Raw genomic sequence first — 27,840 nt, forward strand, 5'->3', positions numbered from 1 at the left:
TGGGCCGACTTGTTCCCTATTCCTAATTAACATCCGGCAATTTCCACGGCTAGACTGTTCTGACTCGATATCAGATGCACACTTATTGTAAGTACACTATACATGTAGCTAATAAATTAATTACCCAGTTATCAAAAGAATTAATGGTAACTATTATTTACGGTAGGATACAAATTTTATACTTCTATTGAGTTTAAAAGGTGAAAATCCACATAACATGAGAAACATGCATGACCTTGACCTGTATGATTTACGCCGCATATTTAATAAATTATACACTTGTACGTGACCCAATGAGGACATGCTTGTGTTTTATGATTTATTTAGGTTTTCTTTTCATGGAACATGTTGAACATAGTTAACCATGGATGGGATTAATGTTTTTTCTTCAGGTTGGGAACAAACCCCTAATATGGGGTTGAAAAATTAAAAAAAAAAGGGTTTCAGGGAGATGTTAAGAGACAGTGTGTGGTTTCCAAAGAAGTATTTTGGGCATACAGATGCATACCTGCCAACCTCTGAAACTTTCAAAGAGGGAGATCTGCCCCTCAGCTATGATAGCTGAGAGGGAGATTTTGCTTGAACGACATTTCCAACATGTTCAAGTTAAATATATGACCTGTCTACTTATTTATCTACAAAACACCAATAACAGTTAATAAATATACTTTATTTCTTCAATTCATGGTTATAATCTTTAAAAGTTTTTTTTTTTTTTTTTGCCTTTTTCAATACCTCTGAGTCTCATAAGAAGAATAAGAATAAGTATCATCATTCCTGGGACTATTATACTTTCAATATTTGAATTTTGTTGTGAGTCTCACACTAAGCATGCTTTCAAACGTCGTACAGACCATCAGAAGAAACCGAAAAGTTGATTGAACATGATGTGCAAATGAATATTCATTGCGAAGTGTTGAAGTGAACTTGGTCGTAAAAAATGAAAATCTTTCATTCAAATTCTGCTTGACATTTCGATTTGCAGCTATCTATTTCTTCTTTTTTACACTGCTGCTTGGTCCAGACAAAGATCTCTATCTTGTTGGAGTTGGCATAGCAGAAATGAATTTCGATTACTTATAAATCGAACGTAAAAACTACTGACCAAAGTTTTCAAATGATCGCTGATTGTTTATTTCTATTGACAGTAATGAAAAAGCCAGAGAATTACGAACGCGAGTCATTCTAGGTTAAATTGGCCTGGGGTCCTGGCTCACTGCTCGACAGTGGCTTATCGATGAAGTATTAGATTGGGTCAGGATGCCAGGCTATAGGTTAAATATATCCTAAAGCGGGAGATTTTATACTCCCAAGCTGGAGCGGACCGGCAAGCATGAAATTTCCAGAATTTAGTCATTTGCACGGGAGACTCCCACTCAAAACAGGAGGGTTGGCAGGTATGCAGATGTACAGATGGGGTATAGAAATATGTCTAAGGTTCTTTGCCTGAGGATTATATCTCCCCTGAACAAGGGTGTCTGTTTGGCTGGAGGGATGAAAAAATGAATATGCAGCACATCTGCTCAGGACATCTTTTACATGTACATATATCTGTAAAATTGAGAAAATTACCAGTCTTCCTGGAAACCAGACCTGATTAGTGACTCTATCAGATATTTTAATAGTGCATGCTTGGTAGAAGTATAAGTATTTTTTTTTATCTTGGAAATATGAAGTACATGTACATTAAACCATTCTTATTGTTAACATCTGTCAGGGTTCTCACTAGGATATATTTATGGTGATCAGTACTGGGACTGGTCACATTGTCAAATGGTGAATCAAAGCTGCCAATTCTGATGAGTCCATAGTAAGTGATGGTGTTTTTTATATGAACCATCTTATTAGGCTTATTGCGCTTCCTCAAATGAAGGGAATGATTCTTTAACACCATGAACACTGACAAGTATGGTGTTTCCTCATTGATGAAGGCTGTGCAGTAAATTGTAGTTGTTTGCATCCTTGCCCTCATATCTTCTGAGAATAGTTGTCTCATTTGAAATCATACCACATCCAAATTTATTATGTCATACATCGTTTTATATATTAATAACTTATAAGTGCAACTGTTGAAAGTCATTTGAAAGTACAATGATTTTAATCAAATTCTTTCATTTTACTACAATGAAAAATGCTCCAAATCCATAACAATGGAAATGTCGAAATATAATTTAAGTCCTTCAGATCATAAAAATAGATAAATATTGCATCTTATTTTTTAACCTCAGATTGTTTCAAGTTTAGATTTTTTTATTGGACATGTTCTCCTGCTAATTACATCAAACTGTATTTAGTTCTAATCCCCCTAATCACCTATTTTGTTTGTGTTACTTACATTTATATATAATTTAATTAACCATTTGAATATAATGGGTTGCATTAATGCAATCATTTGATAATTACTTGGCTTCTTTGACACAAATTGCCTGTAAAAGGTAAAAAAGTGTAACAAAAATACCAAATTCCAAGGGAAACTCAAAGGGTAAGTCCATAAAAACTGACAAAATCTAACATTATCAATCATTGGAACGAGTGAAAAAAATAATGTATGTAAACAGTTTTCAATCTTCTAGACATTTATCCAATAAGTGTAAGCATTATGCATAGCAATGATTGAAAAAAAAATTCTGGTAAAAATATTGAGAAGCATGTTTTTAGCTACTTTTTGATAGCGGGGGGTAATTCTGATGAAAATAGGACTCCGCTAGTGTTATCAGGACATGTCAGCTGGATGCACAGGTTTATGAAATGGCACATCAAGACAGAAAACCATGTGTCTAGGACGTGTATACACACCTGCATTCCTGTTTTATTTTATCAAGGAAATGAAACAGTGATGTTGATTATAAATTCTACTCTGAAGGTTATTGAATTTTTCTGATTCATATAAGCAACCAGCATGGAACATAGTTAAAAATTTTAATTTACAAAATATGATTTAAAAAATACTGTATCTTTTGCATTAAAATACATCATGATCAGAGTTTTGATGACATGGAGCCAATATGACTTTTTTCTGTATTGGCCTAGGCTGAAAATATGTATTAATATTAATTATATATATATAACAGTGCAGGGTCATCAGTATAGCACATGTTGATTCATAAGTTTTTGAGATGATATTTAGTAAAGTCATCTATAAAAAGACCCTGGTATGACAATGTAGAACATTTAAAAAGGAAAACCAAAGGCCTGATTTATAATACAACAATGATTGAAAAAAACAAAGTGGTAGACATCTTATAATCATCTACCAATGACAACCATGGCCACTGCATTACAGTTTCCTTGCTTTGGACAGGCACATACATGTACATTTAAAGATTTGTTTTCATATATGTTGTATACATGTACAAGTGGTATTATTTATTAGAACTACAGGTCATGTTATTTCTATATCTCTCTCAATACACAAATTGATGTCAAACATATACAGATCCTGTGTCAACTTTTCACTTACATGAACCTTACAATCAACAGTCACAACTGGTGTGTCATAATTTGTTGTTACAGGTTATCTGCTTAACAGATGGGACAAAATGATCCTCAAAGTTATTTAGTTTGTAATTAGAATTGGTCTGTTGGCATTTGGATTTTAATAGATTTAACACGCCTTAACCAGAATCCTGTATATAAAAGCAGTTAATCCATAGGCTTAATGTTTAATGCATACTTTCATTTAATTTAATTCCACCCCTATCCCCATAAGGACCCTCTTATCTTTGCCCTTTAACACCAAAGACATCTGAAACATATACATGTATGTCCTCAAGTGAGAAGGATGGAGATATATCTTGAGTAGGTACATTTGTACTGGGTAAAATGATAAATGAGTTATCTTTCTTGGAACAAAATTATGGTATTGCTACACTCAGACATGTCAGAGACTCCAGTGTGTCAAATTTTTTCTTCTTCAATATTTCTGCATGTTTTGAAACAAATGAATTGTTATACACAGTAATAATGAAACATGGAACTATTAACAGCATCTTATAATACCAGAAACTAGCAAATCTTTGAATAAATCGGGCAATATATTGAATGACAGCCACCCACATAAAATTTTGAATTGAGCCAGAAACTATTTCATATGTCAGCATTATTGATTTGGTTACATTTGTGTAAGTCTCCTGAGTTGTATATATATATATATATATATATCACAAGTGTATCATGCTTCCAACATTGCTATCAGAAATGATGTGCTTAATTAAATAAGACTAAAATCTATAACACATGATGGTTAATTGATTTTGGGTTGGTGCCAGCTGGAAAAGTTAAATAGTCAATAAATGCTTTCACAGAGAAAGGTACTATTAAATGTTTTATTAATGTTACTATGTCTGGGTTAATTATTTAGGATTTTCTACTGTTTCTTTGTATTATCTTTGTGAAACGGGGTATTATAGTTTTATACCACATCTTCTTATTTTTATAATGTCATTAAAATATGTCTTTATTATCAGAGTAGCATCATGACCATGTTACATTGTACTTGTTAATGTTAATCCCAGTACAATCTACATTATCAACAGTGATTGAAAATGACCTTGCCTTGGTTAGAATAGGTCACTAAGTATAACTGTACATGTACACATTAAATGTAATGGTCAGAATAGGTTATTAAGTAGAACTGTACATGTACAAATAAAATGTAACATAATGTAAGAGATGAAGAGAAAGCTTGTCTATTCATGTACATGTGCAGAATGTAAGCTAAAAAATATTTAAACTTTTTCTTTTTTGTGGTTGGGAGAGGAGTTCAGTTTTGGAAAATAATATATGTATTCTATTTATATTATATTTAAAAAAATTGATAAAAGTTTTTATTTTACAAAATCATATGCATATCATACCTTTGTCTACCCATATCTGCTGAAAACATTCAGTTTAAATTTTGCAAAAATTGATATTCTTCAGCTGATAGCTGACATGAGTTGTGATATAATGACTGCATGAACAAAAATGAAAACAACATGTTACAAATTTTCATGCATTCGAAGCGCTTTTCTGGATTTACCTTCATCAGGAACGCTCAAAGCCGAATATTAATTATTTAAAGAGCTATATTTAACCAAAAGGACCTAATTAAAATAGTCAAATCCATCTAAGGGCAACTTTTCCTGAGGGAGTTAAAACCTTAGTTTCTTTATAATAATTTCAAAATTTATAAACATACAATTTTAGAAAGGATTGTTATAAATTATGCCAGTACTGAAGTACTGACTACTGAGCTGATGATGCCCTTGGGGACTGATCGTTCACCAGCAGCAGTATCGACCCAGTGAAAAGACAAGACTATTTGTGACATACATGTATTTTTGAATGTTATATTTCTCATTCTGCTGAAACCTGTGATATAAATGACTACATGGATCAACAAATACAGAAGCTTATTATTTATTTTCAATAGATAAGAGTTATACATATATCCTTTCTGAAGCTGCATCATCAAACAGTTGTTTACAGGGAATGGGTTTATGTTGCCTGTCTAAAGACGTCTGTTCTCAACCAAATGTTATAAAACTTATACACAATGCTAATTACCATAAAACAAAGATTAAGTTAGAAATTGGGTGGCATCACTTTCACCATTCTTGAGTTATGTCTCTTTATAAATGGAAAAATCAGTACTTCAGTTTGCCTCAACCAAATGTTATGAAACTAATATGCTGTTCTTATTACTACAAAACACATATCAAGTTCCAATATGGGTGGCATCATTTTCACAGTTGTTCTGGAGTTATATTCCTTTATGCATGTTATGAATGGAAAAAGGTTTGAATTACATATAGTACATTGACTCTTGCATTTTTACAAGCAGGGGCTTCTGTGTCCCATGTACACATTCTTCTTTTACTTACTATATACTTTAATACAAGTGTACATGTATGTGAGTCCTGATTGTTCCTCATCTTATTAAAGAGTGGTTTTTATACGACCACAAAAAAATTTTAGGGATCGTATAATGGTATGATGTCGTCGTCCGAAGACACATTGGTTTCCGGACAATAACTGTAGTTTAAGTGAATGGATCTCTATGAACTTTTTTAAGAAGGTTCAGTACCACAAAAGGAAGGTTGGGATTGATTTTGGGGATGATGGTTCCAACCATTTAGGAATTAGGGGCCCAAAAGGGGCCAAAACAAGCATTTTTCTAGTTTCAGGATAATAACTTGTGTATAAGTATTTCGATTGCTCTGAAATTGTACCACAATGTTAAATACCACAAGTAGAAGGTTGGGATTCATTTTAGGGGTTATGGGACCAACAGTTTAGGAATTAAGGGCCAAAAAGGGGCCAAAAACAAGCATTTTTCTAGTTTCCAGACAATAACTTGTGTGTAAGTGTATGGATCTCTCTGACATTGTACAACAAGGTTCCATATAACAAAGGGAAGGCTGTGATTGAGTTTGGGGTTAATTGCCCCAAACATGTAGGAATTAGGGGCCAAAAAACGGCCAAAAACAAGCATTTTTCTAGTTTCCAGACAATAACTTGTGTTTAAGGGTATGGATCTCTCTGAAATTGTACTACAATGTTCCATACTACAAAGGAAAGGCTGGGATTGAGTTTTGGGGTTATTGCTCCAAGGGGGGTTTCAAAAAGTTGGGTAGGGGGGGGGGGATTTTTTTTTCCAATTTTTTTAAGGGATTCATATTTTTTTTACAAAATTTTTCAAATTGCAAATTTTTGAAAAGTTTCAAGAAGAAATCTTCAGTTGCACAGTATTGCGCAATAGATTTGTAAGATTTTTAACCACATTTATTTTGTGTCAGAAACCTATATTATGTCAAAAATTTGATCACAATCCAAATTCAGACAATATCAAGCTTGAATATTGTGTCCAAATTTGCCCAAACTGTTCAGGGTTCGACCTCTGCGGTCGTATCAGGCTGCGCTCAGTGAAGCATTTTATTATCTTGTATTAAGGAGTGGTTTCTTGTTGTATTTAGCAGTGGTTTCTTGTCTTATTAGTTAAGGAGTGGTTTCATGATGAAAAAATTATCAATATGTGTATATAGTTGTATTTCCTAAAAGTTAAGGACTACGGATACAATGAAATAGTTTAATTTAAATTGTTCACAAACATTGTACTTTTAACCATATTTTAACAACTAATCTATTTGACATCAAAATAAATTATTCATTTATAACAGACTTGGAATTCTTCCACATAGTCCTCATTCCATTACAGTATTATTTATCCTCTGTCACCTAGATTTCTTCACCTGGTTAATTTTCAACAATGATTGACCTATAAATAGATTTAATTAACTTGACTTATGGATAAGGTTTTTAAATATTTTGATATATTGGTCATTATAGGTCAGTCAAGGTTAGGAATTTTATTATATCTAGGATCTTCAGGTCACTTCAGGATATTTTAATAAGATAAAAAAAAAATGGCACTGCTATAAATATTTATTATACATTTGTACATCAACAAGAATAGCTGTAAGTATATCCCATTAAAGTTCAAGGTAATTCCTATTTACATGAAAACTAGGATTTTTGTTCAATTGTTAAAATTAGTTACCTGTACATTTATATATAATATCTATGTTTTAAGGTGAATTTTATAAGAAAATGTTAAAAATTATAAGTGTTTTACAGCATAAGACAAACTTGTGGTAAATACTTAACCTATATATATTAAATGTGTCTAACCTATATATTAAATGTGTCTAACCTATATATTAGATGTGTCTATATTAAAAGTCAATGTAATCAATATTCCACAACTGAGAAATAAAATGTCAAATGTTGTTCCTTTTATATTCAAAATCAAGAGACATTTTCCTAGGGACTTAACTATTTTTTTAAACAATGAATCTATAACGATCTGTTCTGGGTTTTTTTTCTGTGTACTACCAGGAATGCAGGAACATATATATATAAGGTTAGATATACTGTTCCCAGGTACTACATATATGAAATTCAGCTACCTGTGTATTAGGGAAATCCATTTAGAAATATCAGGAAGTAAGAAGCCTAAAAATTCGTGTGAAGTTTATACATCAGTTCTGAGAACAGACATTGTAGCAACAATATTGATTTTATATTGTTTTTCTGACATTACATAATATTATAATCACTTTAATGAGAAGAAGGAAATTCAGTTTGGCTGATATTCAAAATGTTATTTACTTGCACTTGTGACATACAAAAATACAAAATTGAAAGCTTAAATTCTATTGAAATATATTTACAAATTGTTGAGATTTAAATCTAATATTGAATTGGATTTAATAAAAAGGAATGGCTGATATAATAGCTTATAATACATTCCATTCATTTGATAAGTATCACACAAGTTTAGATTAGTAGTTTTTATGGTAGACGTTGTTACAAGACATTTTTGTACTCTCTCTTCCAGCTTTTGAAATTTAAATACTCAGATCTACTAGCAATTTGTGGAGAAGTTGTTGTTAAAAGTAAAGATAAATAAAGGAATGAACGATTGGCGTCCTTTTCTGTATGGAGGAGTTGCTTCCATGGTAGCTGAAAGTGGTATGTATGCTTTGTTATTTTGAATAGTTTCCTCTTGAAAACAAATGTTTAAATGTCCAATTTTTTCATGCAAAAAAAGATTTTCACCAGTGGCATTGCGTCATTTGTGATATATTTGTGACATCATAAACATGATAAACATATGTGTACATTGTAGGTGAATTTTGTTTGAACATGATAAACTTCCTATAAATTATAATGGAGGATTTTAAGAGTCTGTGCAACATCTATTATGGGAGAAATTTCCATAAATCAAGAGAGTTAATATGAAACTGCTGCATGTTTGTGGGTAGGAAATACATAAGTTGTAATTACTGTAAATTTAGAAATTATTGCGATTTTTGAAGAATGGACTAAAATGCCAGATTAATTATTGCGATTTTAGAAAAATATGCCTACAGATTCATGTATCAGATATCAGAATGTGAGTTCTTATTATTGCGGTACTCATCCAGTCACCTTATTAGCAATAACAAAAACCTCGCCACAATTTCTGAATTTACAGTATTTATACTTTAAATGACTTGTTTCAGGTACATTTCCAATTGATACAACTAAAACACGTCTACAGATACAGGGTCAGATAATTGACAGAAGTCTTACAGAACTAAAGTACCGGGGCATGTCCCATGCTTTCTTCAGAATATTTAAAGAAGAGGGATTACAGTCACTATATTCTGGGTAAACTAATTTATTTCATCTACAAACAGAGAGTACAAAAATGTCTGAACAAGCAATATGTTTAGTGTCAATAGAAGAGAGAGTACAAACATGTCTGAACAATCAATTTGTTTAGTGTCAATAGAAGAGAGAGTACAAACATGTCTGAACAATCAATGTGTTTAGTGTCAATAGAAGAGAGAGTACAAACATGTCTTAACAATCAATGTGTTTAGTGTCAATAACAGAGGGAAATATATTGGTATAATAAAATTATTGAGATTGAGACTGAGACTGAAAAAAATTAACAACCTTTTACAATTTTAAAGTAGGGAGCCCTAAACATACATTTAAAAAAAAAAATTAAGGAGTGTACTAATTTTCCTCCTTGATTAGGTTTATCTGTGGTGAGAATGTACTACATTATTCAATTATCAGTTAATGTTTGTATAAAAGGGATTGTCAATCAGTGACATTTAATTAAATTACCAAAATAAAGGTAATAATTTTTTCTTATCTGTTTTACCAAAATAAAGATACTACTTTTCCTTAATTTAACTAATCTAATTTCGCTGATAATAGTACTATTAACATTTGTATATTATTTGTATGATTGATTTATGATATTTGATAAATCTCCATTTAACCTTGTTCATAAACTATTTTAAAAATTGTATAATGAATTTATCTAATAATAAGGCATTATTTCAAGAATTTTCCTTTCTATAATCAAATACTTGTTTACTAATTAATTGTGACTTTTTGTCTTAGTACAATCATTTGACAATGTAGTAAATAAGTGACTTGCTGTCCTGTGTTTATATATACATGTATCTGTCCATTTACCCAGTAATTGACCAGGTAAGGATTGGTTTTATATAGTAATGTCCTATTAAAATTTCAATCAACCAGTATTTGCTAGTATTTCCCGGTTTTTGTTTCGCCTGCGACTTTCCTCGCAGTATGCGAGACATAAGTATTACTATCCGGCTGCAGCGTATAAAGCTTTATATTTCAGGTAGATTGATTGATTTGATTTTTGGTGTTTTAACGCCACTTTTAAGCACCGCTTTTGGGCTATTTTGTGGCGGCCAGTTTTTATTGGTGGAGGAAGCCGGAGTGCCCAGAGAAAACCACGACCTTCGATAGGAAAACTGACAATCCTAGTCAATTAAGATTGGAGTCGAGTGCACCCGCACGAGCCGGGTTCGAACTCACAACCTCAGTGTTGACTGGCTAGTGATTACAGTAGTAACTACTTAGACCACTCGGCCACCGAGGCCCCTCAGAAGGTAGAAGAACTGGATACTTCATATCTTGTATGCAGAGTTCACCTGACCTCGACCTCATTTCATGGATCAGTGATCAAGTTTAAGTTACATGATTAGGTCCGTTTCTCAAATACTATAAGCAGTAGGTCAACTATATTTGGTGTATGGAATGATTGTAATGGGTACATGTCAGTCTGGCAGGTTTCATCTGACCTTGACCTCATTTTCATGGTTCATTGGTCAGTGTTAAGTTTTTGTGTTTTTGTCTGTTTTTCAAGTACAATAAGCAATAGGTCAACTATATTTGGTATATGAATGATTGTAAGGTGAACATGTCTGTCTGGCAAGTATTATCTGACCCTGACCTCATTTTCATGGTTCATTGGTCAATGTTAAGTTTTTGTTTGTTTTTCAAGTACTATTATAAGCAATAGGTCAACTATATTTGGTGTATGGAATGATTGTAAGGTGTACATGTCTGTCTGGCAGGTATCATCTGACCTTGACCTCATTTTCATGGTTCATTGGTCAAATGTTAAGCTTTTTTGTTTTTGTCTGTTTTTCAAGTACTATAAGCAATAGGTCAACTATATTTGGTGTATGGAATGATTGTAAGGTGTACATGTCTGCCTTGCAGGTATCATCTGACCTTGACCTCATTTTATGGTTCAATGGTCAATGTTAAGTTTTTGTGTTTTGGTCTGTTTTTCAAATACTTATAGCAATAGGTCAGCTATATTTGGTGTATGGAAAATTTTAAGGTGCACATGTCTCTCTTGCAGGTATAATCTGTCCTTGACCTCATTGTCATAGATCTTTAAAAAATTTTAAGTTTCTGTAATGCTTTTAGTAAAACCTTTATCTTTAAGACTTTCAACATTAAATCAATGGTCAGTAAAGCAGGCGAGACATTTCAGCATGTGCACTCTTGTTATTGGTATTTACCGCTGGCCTGGTCAATACTAGTATTTTTTTGCCAACCTTGGTACTAAATAGTTACTTTAATTTAACTATACATCATAGATTCAGAACATTATTCTCTTCTATTGATTTTACTTTTAGTTACTGTATAATATTACAGTGGGGAACTTTTTAAAGCTAAGCCGTATTATTCCACAATCAGTTCATTTTTATATAAAAGGGATTGTCAATCAGATTACCAAAATAAAGATATAATTTTTTGGAAAAGGATTATCTTTTCAATGAATGAAATATAAGCTGTCTACCAAAATAAAGATATTGGTTATTAAATGGACAAACATTTACTTGGTGACATCCTTCATACATGGTCCCCTAGAATGTATCAGGTACTATAGTGTCTACCAATTATACATTTATAGTTAAAGATATTTCTGATGTTCTGTGACTTCCTGTGTATGATGACATGTCACAAAAATAGTTATAGACATGTATTAACGATCATACATGTACATTCATTAAACTTAAAGGTATAAAAAAACAACTGCAAAACATAATGATTAGAGATACAATGCCGTATTGCATCCACATTACAAAGTAAGTGGTAAGTAAATTACATCTTCTCATACTTAAGAAATTCAAAATTGTACTCTGCCACAATCTATCTGGGACAGTTTTCACAAATTTATATTTAATAACTCTATAAAAATACATATTCAGACCTGAAAATAAATGCTAATTGACTTTTATCTTTTCGTTCACTCCATAAAGAGAGTGAATGTAAATACTTGCACTGGGTACATGAAGTAGCATAACAATTAAAAATGTCTACTTCAGAATTGCTCCAGCCTTACTTAGACAAGCATCATATGGAACAATAAAGATTGGAGTTTACCATACATTAAAAAGAGCACTTGTTCCAGACCCAGAAGGTAAATTTGTTTAGATTAATAACTTCTTTTCCGATCATGCACATTAAAGTGGTTGCCTTTTATTGTAAATGTGAAATACAATTCTTCAATACACTCTCTGGTGGTTTACATACACATCTGTACCCATGTCTTTGCAACATACAAAGAAAACAAATATGATATGTGTACAATTAAACTTGAAGCAGTAACCATAAAATATCTTAATATTAAGCATCATATTTGGCTCAACTCACATTAGTTCCCCACTTGGTTAAAGCAGCTAGATTAAATGTGCTATCAACTTTACATTATGGGATTTTTGAATATATTTGACATTGTTTGAGTATATTTGGGTGACAGGAAGTGGAAATCCAGCTATTCAAGAAGATCAGAAATATCTGAATCAATATGCTTTCAGATTTCCTGCTTTGATCAAATAAACTGTACTGCTACATTCTTATTTATTTGAAATGTTTGAACACATTTATTTACATAGGGTAATGTATATTTACAGATGAAACTTTATCAATTAACGTGTTATGTGGTGTCATTGCCGGAATTGTCTCCAGTGCAGCTGCCAATCCCACAGATTTGCTCAAAGTAAGTGATTAAATGTGCATGTTATACTGCAGTTCTAAGCCAGTCAAGAATGAAGAAACTCCTGTGTGCATGACTAAAGCTGTAAATAATGGTAAAAAACTGTGAATATGAAAAAAATGTTATACATTTAGAACTGATTAAATATTTATAAATTATTATATTTTAAAGGTGCGAATGCAAGTTAAAGGAAGAGAAGGATGTGGAGAAGACATGTTCAATGCATTTATTAACATTTATAAACAAGAAGGATTACGAGGATTATGGAGGGTTTGTATATCAATAATTGATTACTATATAAGTATAAAGAGGCTTAATTAGAAATTCAGAAGATATAGTTGTATTATGAAGAATGAAATAGATAATTTATTGACATTTTCCTAAAGGAAAATAATATATAGAAAAGTTTGTTACCTGTGCATAATTATATCTGATGAACCTGGTCACCAATATATATTATTCAAGATGGACCACATACTGTAAACGTTGAAATTTTGCACTTGTGTATTTTTGGTTCTTTTACAAACACATAAAATGCATGAAAATGTCCCCCACACATAAAGTTTGTAAAATAAAAAATATTGATATGAAGGGTGTAATTTTCATTTGATGCACAAAATATCCCAGTGCGATAAATGTATGGATTGTAATATATAACAACCCGCAAAATATTCACACTTAAACGTATTAAAGTAAATGTTATCAAGTTGGCAGTCATTTTCTGTCCCAGAACAGTTGTACCTAACAGAGTTCATTACAAGCATTTATTCTGAACTGTCATCAATTATTGATGTTAACTCTCAAGTACTCTCCCTGTTTACCTTAAATTTCTATTTTTCCAGGGTGTTGTACCCACAGCTCAGAGAGCGGCCACCGTAGCAGGGGTGGAATTACCAGCTTATGATTTATGTAAAAAAGTTATAGTGCAATCAGGGTATCTTGGTGATACAAAGCCAACACATTTCTTGTAAGTTGTCACTTCATACCTAACGCAACATATGCTATTTTTAGTGATATAGATAAATCTTGTTCTGAGATAGGGCATTGTAGATGAAAAAATTAGAGTAGGCTTTACTATTGGTAAAAAAATAAATACAAAGATTAACAATCATTTCATGGTCAAAGGGCAATAACTAGTGTATTAATTATAATCAGAATGTTTAGCTTTCATCTTGTGAAGATAAATTAAAACAGTACATTGTAATTAAAGAGGAAACATAATCCAAAGTTTTTGTCACAGTTTTAAAACAGAAATTTTTTTCTCCTGTCTAGTTTTTAAGGATCGCAAATGGACCTAAAATAAAGATTTTGTTGAAAATTTACAAAATTTTCTGAATTTCAACCAGATTTAGGCCTAGGAAACATAGAAAGGTTTTAAATATTCTAGTCATACAGGTGATTTCCTTTCTAGTCATTGTTTTAACTATATGATACATTATGAAAATGGCCAATAAATCCTAGTTTGGAATAAGGGGTCATAGATTGACCTAATCGAACCTACGCCTTTAATACAGTGCTTTACAATTTCTCAAAAAATATTAAATCAAACTATCAAAACATGGCCAGAGAGAAATAAATAATAAATAAAAGAATAAAAACTTGTTACGTTTGTATTGAAATTGGAATGGAAAATTTTTGGTACCGTTTAAGCGTAATTTATCAGCCTTATTTGAATCGAAATGTTTTATCTTGTAGAGCCAGTTTTCTAGCAGGTCTGGCTGGTGCTATTGCCTCAACTCCAATTGATGTAATAAAGGTAAAAATTATGTTCTGTTATCTTATTGTTAAGAATAATCAGCTTACACACGCTGCTGCAAATGGTATGATCAAAATCTGAGGGGGCTTCTTATAATATAATCAAATCTGCTTCTTAAGCTTCTTAAATTTACATCATTATTTCAAGCCTTTATTTGTTTAAAGAGATTTTCATAAACTGCCAAGATTTTGTTGATTCTGCTCTGGAATTATTCTAATGGCTTAGTCTATGATTTTATTAGTTAATGTGATGGATGGTTTATTGGATTAAAAATTTTACCTTACCTTTTACTGGGCTTTAAAATTTTGTACCTTATGAGGTGAGTGGAATGCTGTTCATGTCAAAATAAAGATAAAGAAAATGGCTTTGGTAAAGATTAGAATTTAGTATTTTTTTAATATCTGACACAGCCAAGCTAAGGCAAAGTCATTGAAATGAGAGAGAAATACAGACTATTAGATTTTACTGAAAATTTTAAACAAGCCATTAAACACTGCAAGTTGTTCTTGGGTGTCATAAATTAAAACATATTTTCTTTTCTACTCATTAGTTATCCTTTTATAGTTTTAATTTTTTAATTTTGATTTAATTTATTTGTTTTTTGGCAAGTTAATCTTTTTCTGTTATGGAATTTCTGTTGTAAAGTCTTGGAAAGTTTTAGAAGTTGGTTTCTTAATCTTGGAGCCAGAATTGTTTTTTTTTATAAAATACAAAATCAGAAAATAGCATCAGGAATGTTCAAATCAGTTTTTATTGCAATTTATTTTGTTTTGTACTTGATATCATTATACTTTTCAATATTTTAAATAATGTAAGCAGATTTGATTATATGTAAAAATTGACCATATAGAAATAACATTAGATACATATTATCTATGCCAAGTTCGTGAAAAATTAAGGAACATGCATAAAAAATTTATATCTCTACATGAACACATTAATATTTCTACATGAACATATTGATTCTGTTGTCATTATAACTGAAAGCTTTGGGCAGATTTATATATTTCACTAGTAACCATTGTTTAATTATAACTATTGGCATGTACAAGGTACAAACAAATATTTTGAGGAATTATAGAAAAAAACCTTTTTATTTTCTTTGTCTAACAATGGTTCTGGTGAAAATTTAAAGAAGCCCTTGGTTAACAGTTAATATGATTTTTCATTCAACCTTACATACATGATGACACATAAAGAGAAAAAAGTAAATCCTAGATGGGTAATCATGCACATGCACATACACATACACTAGTATACAAATACATACATATACTTATAAACACACACATTTAAATGTTAGACTCAACTCTTATTGCAATATATCATGGCATACAAATAGTTTGGAACTCCGTGGAAATAATAAGTAAAGAAACATTTTGATCATACCAAGATAAACCTGACTTTTACAAAGAACAGTCCATCTATTGTTTAAAGCTGGTTACTTTGTCTATTTTCAATTTTGTATTGTCTGACTTAGTTAATATTAAATTAGAACTGTTTTCCAATGAAAAACAAGCTAAAAGTACAGAATTCATGGAAATGAAATGATATCTTTCTTAAATTTGTGGGGAATAAACTTTTTGGAACTTTTAAGGTTATCACTGTCATTAGATTTGATAAAAAAGGCTTTTCTTGTGAAAAATATAATTGAAAATAGACATTTGATTGTATAGATTGATAAAGATATTTAAAAAAATATTTGAAATATTTATGTTTGCAAAATTATATTATAAATGAAAATGTATTTACATTTTTGAGTTATTTTGGCATTTTTTTATAAGAAATTTACAATTTGGTTAACAGAAAATTTCAATGCAGACTCTTATTCATTACAATTTTATGTTGACTGCTTCATGTGTAAAATCAGTATAAATCCCACCTATTATATCCTCTCATATCCTAGTCTTTAATCTGTATGCAGATAAAACTGTCTTAAATATTGGTAACCAAGCACTAGCTCTCCTTGGTAATATTTTTAACAGATTATTTTTGTTTATTTAAGATCTCTTCTGACAAGTTTCTTTGCAACCTGATAGCATGAAAAAAGAGTTAAATTCCTATTAAAGTTTTATTATTATCTTTGGACAATTTTTTTTTTTTTTTCAATTGTTCAATTCTTAAATGACAAATTTTCAAAAGACTTTATATATAATTAATGTGAGTTCAAGCCAATTAAAATTAAGGTTTCAGAAAATATGCGTATTTTGTCTAAAACAAGAATTTTGATTTCTTTCTAAACATTTAGGAAATTTTGGCATCCATGGTCTATCTGCATCCTGTTGCATGTTATCAAAAATGGTTTCAAATTTCAGCAATCATGGCAATTCACATGAATTTATAACTTCTCTTACAAGTATTGGGATCATAAAGGCATGCATGATGATGGCTAGGAAAATCTTTCAAGCCTCCAAAAATTGTTACGACTTGCATTTCATTATTTGCTCATTCATCAATTGTTACATGAAATTTGTGACAGTCAGTATGACAATCCTGTCTCCTTCATTTATCAAGTAGCATAATTAATATTGAATATTCACCTGCATTTTTGAGTATTGTAATTACTGTGTTTTTGGTCTACAAATGCAACCAGTTAACCAATCAAACGATATTCTAGTGTGGCAGCATATTGATTATGGTCTTTCAAAATAATGATTTTAAAAATTCTTGACCTTCAAGGCATGCATTTCTATTTCTGCTTAAATTATAAAAACGTTTCATTCTTCCTTAGTTAAAGGGTAGTGTGAGTTTTCGCTATCTCTTAGTGTCCATTGTCCAACATAAATGTTTATCAACTCCTCTCAAACTTCTGAGCAAGATTGAATTAAATTTGGCTAGACTAAATTGAATCATACCAAATTACAATATCCTGTCCTTTAAATTTCATCCTGGGTAAAAGTTTTGCTGCCAGATGCAGTTCTTGATTCATTCTGTCAGTTTTATATTTCTGCTTTAAAAATATTAGACTAAATCTTTTCAATCTTTAAAGGGAGAATGATGATGATGATAATTGGGAGACCTTTTACAGAGTTTTGCTATTTCATGCAGATTCAGTGACACTCACACTGACTAAATTTTATGCTATATCTTCCCTTGCTTGGGGGGTTAAAATTACTTTGATATCTAGAACTCTTCAATTACTAAAGTGTCTGCATTGATAATAGAAACTTAAGATACACCTAAAATGAAAGATATCAAGATAGCTCAGTGGGAATATCTTATTGTGCATAGCATTTTGGTTATATTTTGTCATAAACTACACATTTTGTCTCCAATATTGTAAACTTGGTCTATTTTAGACCATGTAACATTTTACTAGTTGGTTGTATATTGTTTTATAGCTCGAGTTATGAAGCGACCAGATCCAGAGGAATGAAGGAGTGTACCCACGTAGAGGAGGATGTGATTAAGCACTGGGGGCAAGGCTCTGCCCCCACCCTGCTCTCACACTTCTTATTTATGTGGGTTGTAATGTAGCTAAGTGTAATTAATTCAATCAGTTCCTTTGTAGCTGCATCATATTGTTATATTGTCATTGTTCATTTTATGTAGTTCATTTTTAAACAAACTAATAATATGAGTTACGATAAAATTGTCAGATGTGCTGGTTTTTGTTAAAATTTTATAGAATTTTATTTTTATTAATATAAATTCATTTTTTTAAAAAGTTTTTCTTAATTGCTAAAATTTTCAAAATGTATAGAAAATAAAATTAAAGGCAAATTTTGTCCTGTAGAAATTCCTTTACCCTTAAATAACTTTATTTCAATTCAATTGGCTTTGCAGAATTTGTGTACATGTTTGCAGTGTAACATGATTAATGAGGGTCATATAATGTGCAATCCTAGATACTTAAGTTGGATAATGAAAACCTTGAATATAGGTAACCCTTCCCTCCAAATGTACTGTTAAGCCCATTTCCAGAGATGTTAGCATATTTAAGGTTAAATTACACGTTAAAATAGTTCATATGAAAATATTGAACAATTTTACCCTGTCCTTAAGCTCTTCACTGGCAAGCAACACCATTCTACTAAAAAAAAAATCAAGTGGCCAACTCTCGAAAATATGAGACTACAAGTTTAGTTGAATCTTGGGGTCTTAACATTTGAAAGGCTTAAATACTAACTTAATACCAGTCGCCAAGTATCGATGAACATCAATATATTTGTTACATCATACTAAAAACAGACTGGAACCACTTTCTATCACATTATTTGTTTACTGTAAAATAGATATGTACAATCAATCCTTGCAGTACTTGAGTCAACATTGTTCTAACTCCTACAATAGGTTTCTTATTCAACTGATGGGGAAACCTGGTTAGTTGAGTAACTATCTTTTAAATTGAAGTGATATATAATCAAGACACCTAGAATATTTTACACATAACACATTCTTACCTATATTTTTACTGAAAATAAAATCTTAAATGTGTAAATAATTTTGATAAATAGAAATGCAATACTACATATTTGATAAAGAATTCTAAATGATTCAGAGTAATTCATCTTTGTTGTCATGGTTTACAAAATAAGCACATCTGACATTCAGTTAGAAATATGTATTTCCATTATCTGTCCATGGAAGAATATTTTTGTACATCAGATTTGATTAAAAAATAAAATACCACATTTGCATGTTTCTTCATATATATATATATATATATATATATGTTTTCTATATAAACACATATTTTGCCTAGCCTTTGTTGGAAGTCATAGTAAATTCTAAGTTTTAACCTTTCAGATGACAGCACTAACAATAGCAGATAACTATATATTTATGTAATGCCTACTTTCACCTGTTTTGTATTGTGGATATCTATTATGATGAGACTTGGTAATTCAATCATTATCTCTTGACTTTTTGTCTTGGACTTTGTTTTTATGCTCAAGTAATCAGACTATTTTCATGATGTGGTCTGTTTCTCAGATACCATGGCAGCTGTGCATGACAGATTGAAAATAGTGTGTGTGTGAATTCATTTTATGTACATGAACTTGTTTGCTTTGATAGACCATGACTTCAGTTTCAGAGTTCATTGCACTTTGTAAAAATTCAAATATTGCCATAAGTGAGACGACAAGTGTGTCAGCTTTTACTGAGAACTAACTTGAAACATTTATATCATGTATAGCTGGAATATCTGTTATTCTTTGAAGTTTAATCCATAGTCCTTAAAGGTAAAGATCTTATAATGGTATGCAAAATAATAAAACTGGTCTTGCTAATGTGTTGGTCCCAAGTCAATAACCTATACTCATCACTGTTTTTTGTCTTTTAAGAAATTTGATACTCGTGGCAGGGTTGTAATAACTAACAATTTCTCTTGATCAGGACTTTTTAAAGCTTAACAAATGGTACAGATATTGGTCTCCTTGTGTTATAAGGCTCCTGTATCATTGTTCTTGATTTCACAGCTTTAATCTTTACTTAATGACTGTATCCATCTCTTCTTCCAACACAAACTGATCCTGTCGGTACCAGTCTAAAGGTTTACATAATAAACTTTTCGGAAACTTGTACCTCCTCAGGACATTTGACAGGTACTGTTTGGATTAAATATGGTAGCTTGCTTAATAAATAAGTATAATCAGAGTGTCTATTAGGTCTCGTATCAGAAAGCAGGTAAAATTAGCCTATTCTTATGATTCATGGTCGTGTTGTTTCTCCTCTTTTCTATTTCAATACATTTTTAACTTGGACAGTTGAGCCAAAATTAGTACTTGTAATTGCTACTAATATCTTTTAAGATATATATATATATATATATATATATGTATGAAACAGTGAATGTGGTATGTTGATAAAGCATAAAAATTATATTGTTACACAGTTTAGTTTTGATTCTTATAATTATGCACATCTGTTGAAAAACCCATCACAAATTAAGGAGAGTGACTTATCTTTAAGGTAAAGTACAATTTTGAGGTGAAGTTTAGGTTAGAAATTCTTTGTCAGCATAACTTTGAAATAAATTTCAAATGATGGTTTAAGCATAACCAGATATGATTTTTAAAATAGACGATATAGGGATTGGTACATTGGTTAGGAAAGCTAAATGTCAGTTAAAAAGAAGTATGTTTTTCTAAATACCATTTGTCCAGACAGACAAATACCACAGGAAACAGAAATTCTATAAAAAAAGATGCTTATCAGAGCCAAAAATGAATAAATTTATATTATAGAGAATAAATGACCTACATAACAGGTCTCCGGTCAGTTAAAAGTGAGATATGATTTTACAGATCAAATAGAAGACAAAACAAGGATTGGAAAGTAAAAAAATATCCAATCATGTTAAAGAGTGACTCTGAAAAGTATCACTAGCAAAAGTACAAAAATATCCAATCGTGTTAGAGTATGACTCTGAAAAGTATCACTAGCAAAAGTACAAAAATATCCAATCCTGTTAGAGTAAGACTCTGAAAGTATCACTATCAACAGTACAAAAACAAATTGAAGATCAATGTGACAAGGGCAAGTTTTTCTTTGTATGGCAGATTCAAATGTAAAATTTAATTGTATATCTGTTTATGATATATTTGCATCTGTTCTCAATATTTGTCTCACCTCTAACTTTAAACTTCAAACTGAGCTTGAACTTTACCTTGATGATAAGTTGCACTCCAAATTAAATAAAGTAGAAATAAAAAAAAAGTATTAGAAATGGCTAAGAAAAAATTAGTTTCTATAAGAATAGAATGCATTTAAAAAAAGGTCTGATATCACTTTTGGTTTTATTTAGGCACAAACCAGTATATATATATAACAATGAATAAACAACATTCAGTAAAATTAGCAAGGGTGTTCAATAGGGCCTCACTTAAGAAAGATTATATGCTTGATATACTAGCAATCCCTCCTCACATGTATAGACCAAGACTAGTGGTTGGAAAACAATTGTATTTGCCAGACAATTCTATTCCTGAAAGGCAAATGACCAAATGGTATTTGGGATTTAGGTAATGAAAAAAAAAATTTTAGAGATAGTTTTGGTTATTTCTGTTTTTTTTAATCGCAATTTATATTATGGGATTGCAGTAAAAAAAAATTATAAAATTAACCAGATCAGACATGTCACATAATTTCAACGCACTATTTTAGTTATCAGTTACGAAAACTTAAATTTCTGGTAATAAAACTAAAATTGTCATTCAGTTTTCTATGATAATACACAGGACCCCACATGTGGCTGTTTAATGCCCCCAGGGAATATTGGGTTGATACTAGCTTATCATTTTGACTGTTTTAACCTGTGTTGACACCTGACAGCAGAAATTAATGACCATTTACCGAGGATTTACTGTATATTTAATATGAACTTTTCAGGAAAGACCAATAATTTTAGATTTTTTGTGCAAGTGTCTCTTTTTTTATTAACAAAAACAGTATTCATGATATAAGACCCTATATCGTAAATTGTGCATTAATTTCACGCCAAATTAAGCAAGTAAAACAAATATCATTTATAATGAAACACCTTTACAAGAATGATTGTTCAAAAACTTTGATTAATTGCAGTTTCATAGTCAGAAGCAAAATTTCCCCAGAACTTCATTCTTAATTTATTTTCTAGATCTTGTCTCAAAATCCAAAGTAGCATGATCTTTCGTAAGGAATGTGCAACTTTATGTCATGGAAATTATTGCAGTTTAAAAGTGTTGAATTCCACAAATCATTCTTCAATGTTTTTTTACAAAAACATGTATTAAACAACATATATATATATAGTTCATGCTGCAAAAAAGTTGATATAGGTTTGTTTATGTTGTGACATCTGGTATATTTTGACAGTTCAAAAAAAAAAAATGACCCAGACTTCCGAGTCCTCAACAAATAACTGAAATCATGTAAAATGTCTAGATCCTTGAGGAAGGGTTTGAAAATTATGGTTCCAAATCCAGGAAATGGGGATTTCCCATCATTTAAGTGATGCATCTTTCTATATGATAAAAGTGAGGCCCTTTTGACATGTCCGTCTCATTACAAATTTAACTATTTTTTTGACGATGAATTAAAACTGCTATAATCATCAATTGAGAAGTTGGTGGTCATTTTTCTGACTTGTATCATGTTTAAAACTCATGTAAATAGAATATGTAGTTATATTATATAAGATTTATCATGAAGTTGTTTTGAATTGTTAATTTTGGTATATAACTGAGTTCTGAACATTATTTTTCCTTTTCAGACACGAATGATGAACCAGAAGGTTTTACGACCACAGCTGGTGATGAATGGAGGTTCTGCAGCTGTAGGAAAATCTGTCTATACATCCTCTGTAGATTGCCTGGTGCAGGTATACTTTGTTCTAAATAGCAGTGGCATCACCTTTTCTGTTATAGATATACTTTTGTAGTAGTGTCAGCCCTCAATTTAGACTACTAAAACAGATGCCTGGGAGACCTTAAAGTCCACAGGTGACCTACTAAATTTCAATGCTGGTGGCCAATTGGCAAAAATTACTTTTTGAACCTGGCTACCGTTTAAAAAAACCATTTGGGGCCAATCCTGTTAGCCGATTTGAAAATACATTTCTACTGCCAGTTCAGCAATGTGCTTGCAAGTGGGTTGACTTAAATAAGTGTCAAGCACTTTCATTGTCTACGAGTAAAGACAGCCATTGATACAACAGCAAAATATACTAAATGAAATATTATTAAAGTGGAAAAGTAAAGACACTTGAAATGATTTGATCACAATGTTGGTGGCCAAACAGAGATAAACAGTCAGAGCTCAGACATAAGTCTAAATCTGCTTTTGACTCATAGAGGTCTAAATTTGAAGGTTTCAAGATTTGTATCCCTTTAATTTAAGACCAATTATGACTTCAATAAGTCAATTAAGTGTTAAGCAAGAAATATTTGACCTAAATCAAAGAGTTGCAAATATTGACTCCTACAAGTCAACAAGTTGCCAAAATTGGCCAACTTCAAAACCCATGCATATTTATAAAAAGGTCATGCATCTACATGAAATTATGACAACATTGAAAGACAATGCTTTGTCTTCTAAGGAAAAATATGCATGAGAGTCTAAAAAATCGGAGATAATGTTTATTTACTTCACAATGCAACCATCTGTAATCACACAAAATGAGGAAAATAATCTATGTTAAGTAAAATTGTTCAATTAGATAATTAAATATAGATAGCTCAGGTCATTGTGAACTCTCACACAGGTTTATGATGTCATAGGTGGTGCACTTTGGCCACTAATTAAAATTATGTCTTTTCATAAACATAAATAGACCTAAACAAGTCTGTCATTTTCTGACCTGAAATTACTGCCTGGCCACTTAACTTTTGAATTGGCCACTGAAAATTTATATCTGGTGGCCAAATGGCAAACTGATACTTTAACCTACTTTGAGGGCTGACTGTGTTTTCCATCTTCGCTCGCCAAGGGTTACGATCCAGACCCCTCCTCTCCACCCTTGGCAGATTGAGATAGAATTTCGGATCCACAGGTAAATTATTTCTGTTGGTCGCAATTGTAACTGACTGCATCTAATCAAAAAGCGCCTTTAAGATGATCATGTGTAAATGTAGAAAATGTAAATAAAGAATTGCCATGTGCTGATTGTGCAACAAGTCTTTATCCTCAAAACATAGGACTATATCCAGTAACAATTCTAAAGTTCTTAATCAACTACGTAATTAAAGTTCCTGGGTATGTTTCTTGTACAAATGTTGGTCAAGAATAATGTAGTTGGAATGGGTGTGACTTTTATCTACCGATAGATGGTGTAGCATTGTAATCACAAGTGATGGCTTAATCTGCCAAGGGTGGAGAGGAGGGGACTGGATCATAACCCTTGGCTAGCGAAGATGGTGTTTTCAGGATATATGTGATAAACAAAATAATGAAAAGTAGAATACCTGATTATTAATATTTTTTATTTTTCAAAAGCAGTCTATTTGTGAGATTGGGTCAAAAATGTCGCATCAGGTAAAGTCATTGATTGTAATTCAAATTGATTATTAATCATTTCTGAGACATAGTTGTTTAAAGACGAGAATTTGTATTATGGCAAACTTTAGAGATGATAATTTAGGTAGATATTCAAGATTAAAATTATTCTGTCCAACTATGTAATAACCAGAAAAGAAAAAAATAACAAATGGTACCCAGTTATCTTTGGAGAACAATGCATTCAAACAAATTTTAGTCTTAAATTAAATTGTAAGATATCATATGAATACCAAGTGGTTTACTATATTGAATATTGTGAATGAAGATAACTTTTTCTGTTTTAGACTGTGAGGACAGAAGGAGTTATGGCTTTATACAAAGGGTTTGTTCCAACCTGGGTCAGACTTGGTCCATGGAATATAATCGTATCCTTTCAGAGTATTCATTATCATAAATAACAATTTCTGTATTAAAGTTTTCCTAGAATAAAAAATACCATAAATTCAGAAATTATTGTGATGTTAATTCAATTATTACAAACCTGAACCAGTCACACATATTAGAGGATTGTTAGGGTTTGCAATAATAAATGTATACATTGATTTATGAATTTACAGTATGTAGAATAAGGAGTGAGGACAAATTAGAACCTGGCCTGACCTCAAATATTGCTACCAGAATAAAACACTCATAATCACTGAAATCACTAAGCCAATAGTAACTAAACGTAATAAGAGAAATTCTCAATGTCTTGTTTCAAAAACGCAGACAAACCAGCAAATATTACTTTTAATTAACATGAGGGGCAAAACATCAACCTCAATCTTTCTCTATAGTTTTGCAGCCTGTGTGGACTTTTTACTTTTTAGATGTACATCACATGATGCTGCTTTGAATCCCATATAGTTGAAACTATGGAAAATATGTTAAGTATAGTGATTTAAGGGAAAAGACACTATAAATTCCCTCATGAAACAAATTGACCTGTTTCAGCCTGAATTAGCCTTAGTTGTCTGGCTTCAAATTGTATTGGGTGATACAGAAGATAAAGTTTTACCCACTGCACTATTCAATAAAAAAGTTACCTTTACTACGATTTAATATACAAATTATTTCCAAATCATATTCTGAATTTAGTTATCTTCCCCTAGCTTGGTTCAATGCATGGTAACCAAATTGCCAGTCTAAACTTACTGAAAAAAGTCAAAACAAGGTCAGGTGACAAATGTTGTGTTACAGGACAATTCTAGAAATGGTATCCCCACAGCAAACCATGGTCCAATTTGCAACTACAAATGTGCAATTTTTTATGGGTTTTTTTTTTTGCTCCATGTGACTTTGAGATGAAGAACAGCAGTAAAAGTGCTGTTCCTTTGCATTTTTTGGGTGTTGTTTGCTGTGCATGTACTGATTTTGTGTCATGGATGGATACCCCATATCCTTTGTTTTTTCTACTACATGAAATGTAAATTTTAAAACACAGACTTTTAGCATTTAAACTTAAAGGTATTTGAAGTATAGTTATTCTGGACATGTTGTAAGACACTGTTAAATTTTGCTATTTGTTTCCTTGACATTTATCAGTTCTTTATGACGTACGAACAATTGAAGAAGATCCACTGAAGTCTGTGATATTTTTAAAGACATTAAAAATGAATTTTACCGGTAATGAATGCAACAAATCAGATTTCACACCAGAGAAGAGGAAAAGAACAAATATGGTGCAAAAAAGTTTTTTCGAAAAGATGAAACATTTGGGGAAAATATGGAATCATCTGCTACATATATTTAAAGTTAACTCATAATTTTCACATTAGAAGTAGGAAGTTGTTAAATATGAATTTTATGCTCAAATTGGTTAATTGATCTTTTTCATTCATAAAATTAAAATTGTACAAAAGTCGAAAGACAGGAATATAAATTGAAGTGATTTCAGTAAATAATGTCTTTAAAGTAATGTAGAAACAGTTTAACTGTTGTTTTCCAGTTATTTGCATTGCTGAAGTAAATATTCCTCATATTGACTTATTTTTTGTCATTTTACACAGTATTTGTAATAAAAAAGTAGAGTAGGGTGATATATAATACAAACAAACTCTGTTGGTTTTTTAAAGTACATAATAAAGGAGAGAAGGTTGATTCAGATCTATAGAAAGATATTATTCTTTTAGAATCTCATTGTTAATGACCAAAGAATATTTTATGTATGCTGAACTTTGTTTGAAGTGAAATCCTAAGACCAATTTTCGTATACTCAGTATTTTCAGTAATTTTGCATATGTAAATATATGTGTTGTTTACAAATATGAATATTATACATTTTTGTATGAATTTATTAACTGGTACACACAATTATAAAAAGCGAACAAATCATACACCTTGCTTGTTTGTAACAAAGAATAATGGTGCAAATTTAGATGGAAGATGACCTGAAAAAGATGGTTATTTAACTGGAGCAGTATTAACTTCAAAATAGTTTCTTACTGCTTATGTTAATTATAAGATTATTTGTTAACTGTAAAACTGTTATGTACTAATAAGCTTCTAATGTTTTGTACGAATATACATAAAGATATCAGATTTTCAGTCTTAGTTAATAACAAAAACTCAATGTGGTATGCCTTTATTTCTCCTATGTCCTAAAAATTTCCATCACAAGCTTAAATAGCAAATAGGATAGTTTATCAAAGTTTGATAAAACTTGGAATCTTCCTTTTAGAGTTCAATTTTTAAATAAGTTTATGGGTTTTTGTCTTAAATTCTGTTTTAAGAAAAAAAACATTCTTTTCCCACTGTTTTCTGAAATGTGATAGAATTTTAATTTATTTTAATAATAAGCAAAAGGAAGGAAAACATTGTTAATTTGTTTTATTGTTGTATAAGTTTAACTGTAGAAAAAAACTTCATTTATAGAAGAAAAGTATGAGTTTTAGGTAAAGTTCAGTGTATTTTTTCAAATGTGCAATTCTCTTTTAAGTTTGGAATTCTTAAAAGGGGCACTGTAAAACTATTATGGATAAACACATTAAATTCAATAATGATTTTTATAAAATCATTCCATTTTATATGAAATCTGCTTACCATCATTTTTTTATGGTACAGAGTTAGATAAAAATGCCTTTATTTTGATTTTTCTTGATCTCATATTTGTTTGTTACAAATTTTGTTTTCCATATTTTGGAAGAGTTAGATAGATGCTTTTTCAGTATTCTATGCAGCGAAAAAACATGAATGTTGGCTATTATTATTATAATAAAAGTATGACAGAACTTTTCCTGTTTTTGTTTTGTTT

The 27,840-nt window shown here is 30.9% G+C and overlaps 1 protein-coding gene across 1 annotated transcript; it reads left to right on the forward strand.

The window, feature by feature from the left end:
- On the forward strand, positions 1-27,817 carry LOC127737982 (kidney mitochondrial carrier protein 1-like). Its single transcript, XM_052248952.1, has 11 exons — positions 1-87; positions 8,381-8,514; positions 9,048-9,195; positions 12,201-12,295; positions 12,789-12,874; positions 13,043-13,141; positions 13,714-13,838; positions 14,567-14,627; positions 22,825-22,932; positions 24,893-24,973; positions 26,133-27,817. The coding sequence occupies exons 2-11, from the start codon at positions 8,457-8,459 to the stop codon at positions 26,169-26,171; spliced, it is 900 nt and encodes a 299-aa protein (XP_052104912.1). The 5' UTR covers positions 1-87; positions 8,381-8,456; the 3' UTR covers positions 26,172-27,817.
- Positions 27,818-27,840: the final 23 nt, after the last annotated feature.

Source organism: Mytilus californianus, unplaced genomic scaffold, assembly GCF_021869535.1.
Source record: "Mytilus californianus isolate M0D057914Y unplaced genomic scaffold, xbMytCali1.0.p SCAF_4, whole genome shotgun sequence".
Lineage (NCBI taxonomy): Eukaryota > Metazoa > Mollusca > Bivalvia > Mytilida > Mytilidae > Mytilus > Mytilus californianus.

What these genes read in the sequence shown, in the direction of transcription:
- LOC127737982 (XM_052248952.1), top strand. Translation starts at nt 8,457, where the DNA reads ATGAACGATTGGCGTCCTTTTCTGTATGGAGGAGTTGCTTCCATGGTA. An exon ending in ATCCCACAGATTTGCTCAAA is followed by an intron (nt 12,875 to 13,042) that starts GTAAGTGATTAA and finishes TATATTTTAAAG; the next exon opens with GTGCGAATGCAAGTTAAAGG. An exon ending in TTGGTCCATGGAATATAATC is followed by an intron (nt 24,974 to 26,132) that starts GTATCCTTTCAG and finishes GACATTTATCAG; the next exon opens with TTCTTTATGACGTACGAACA.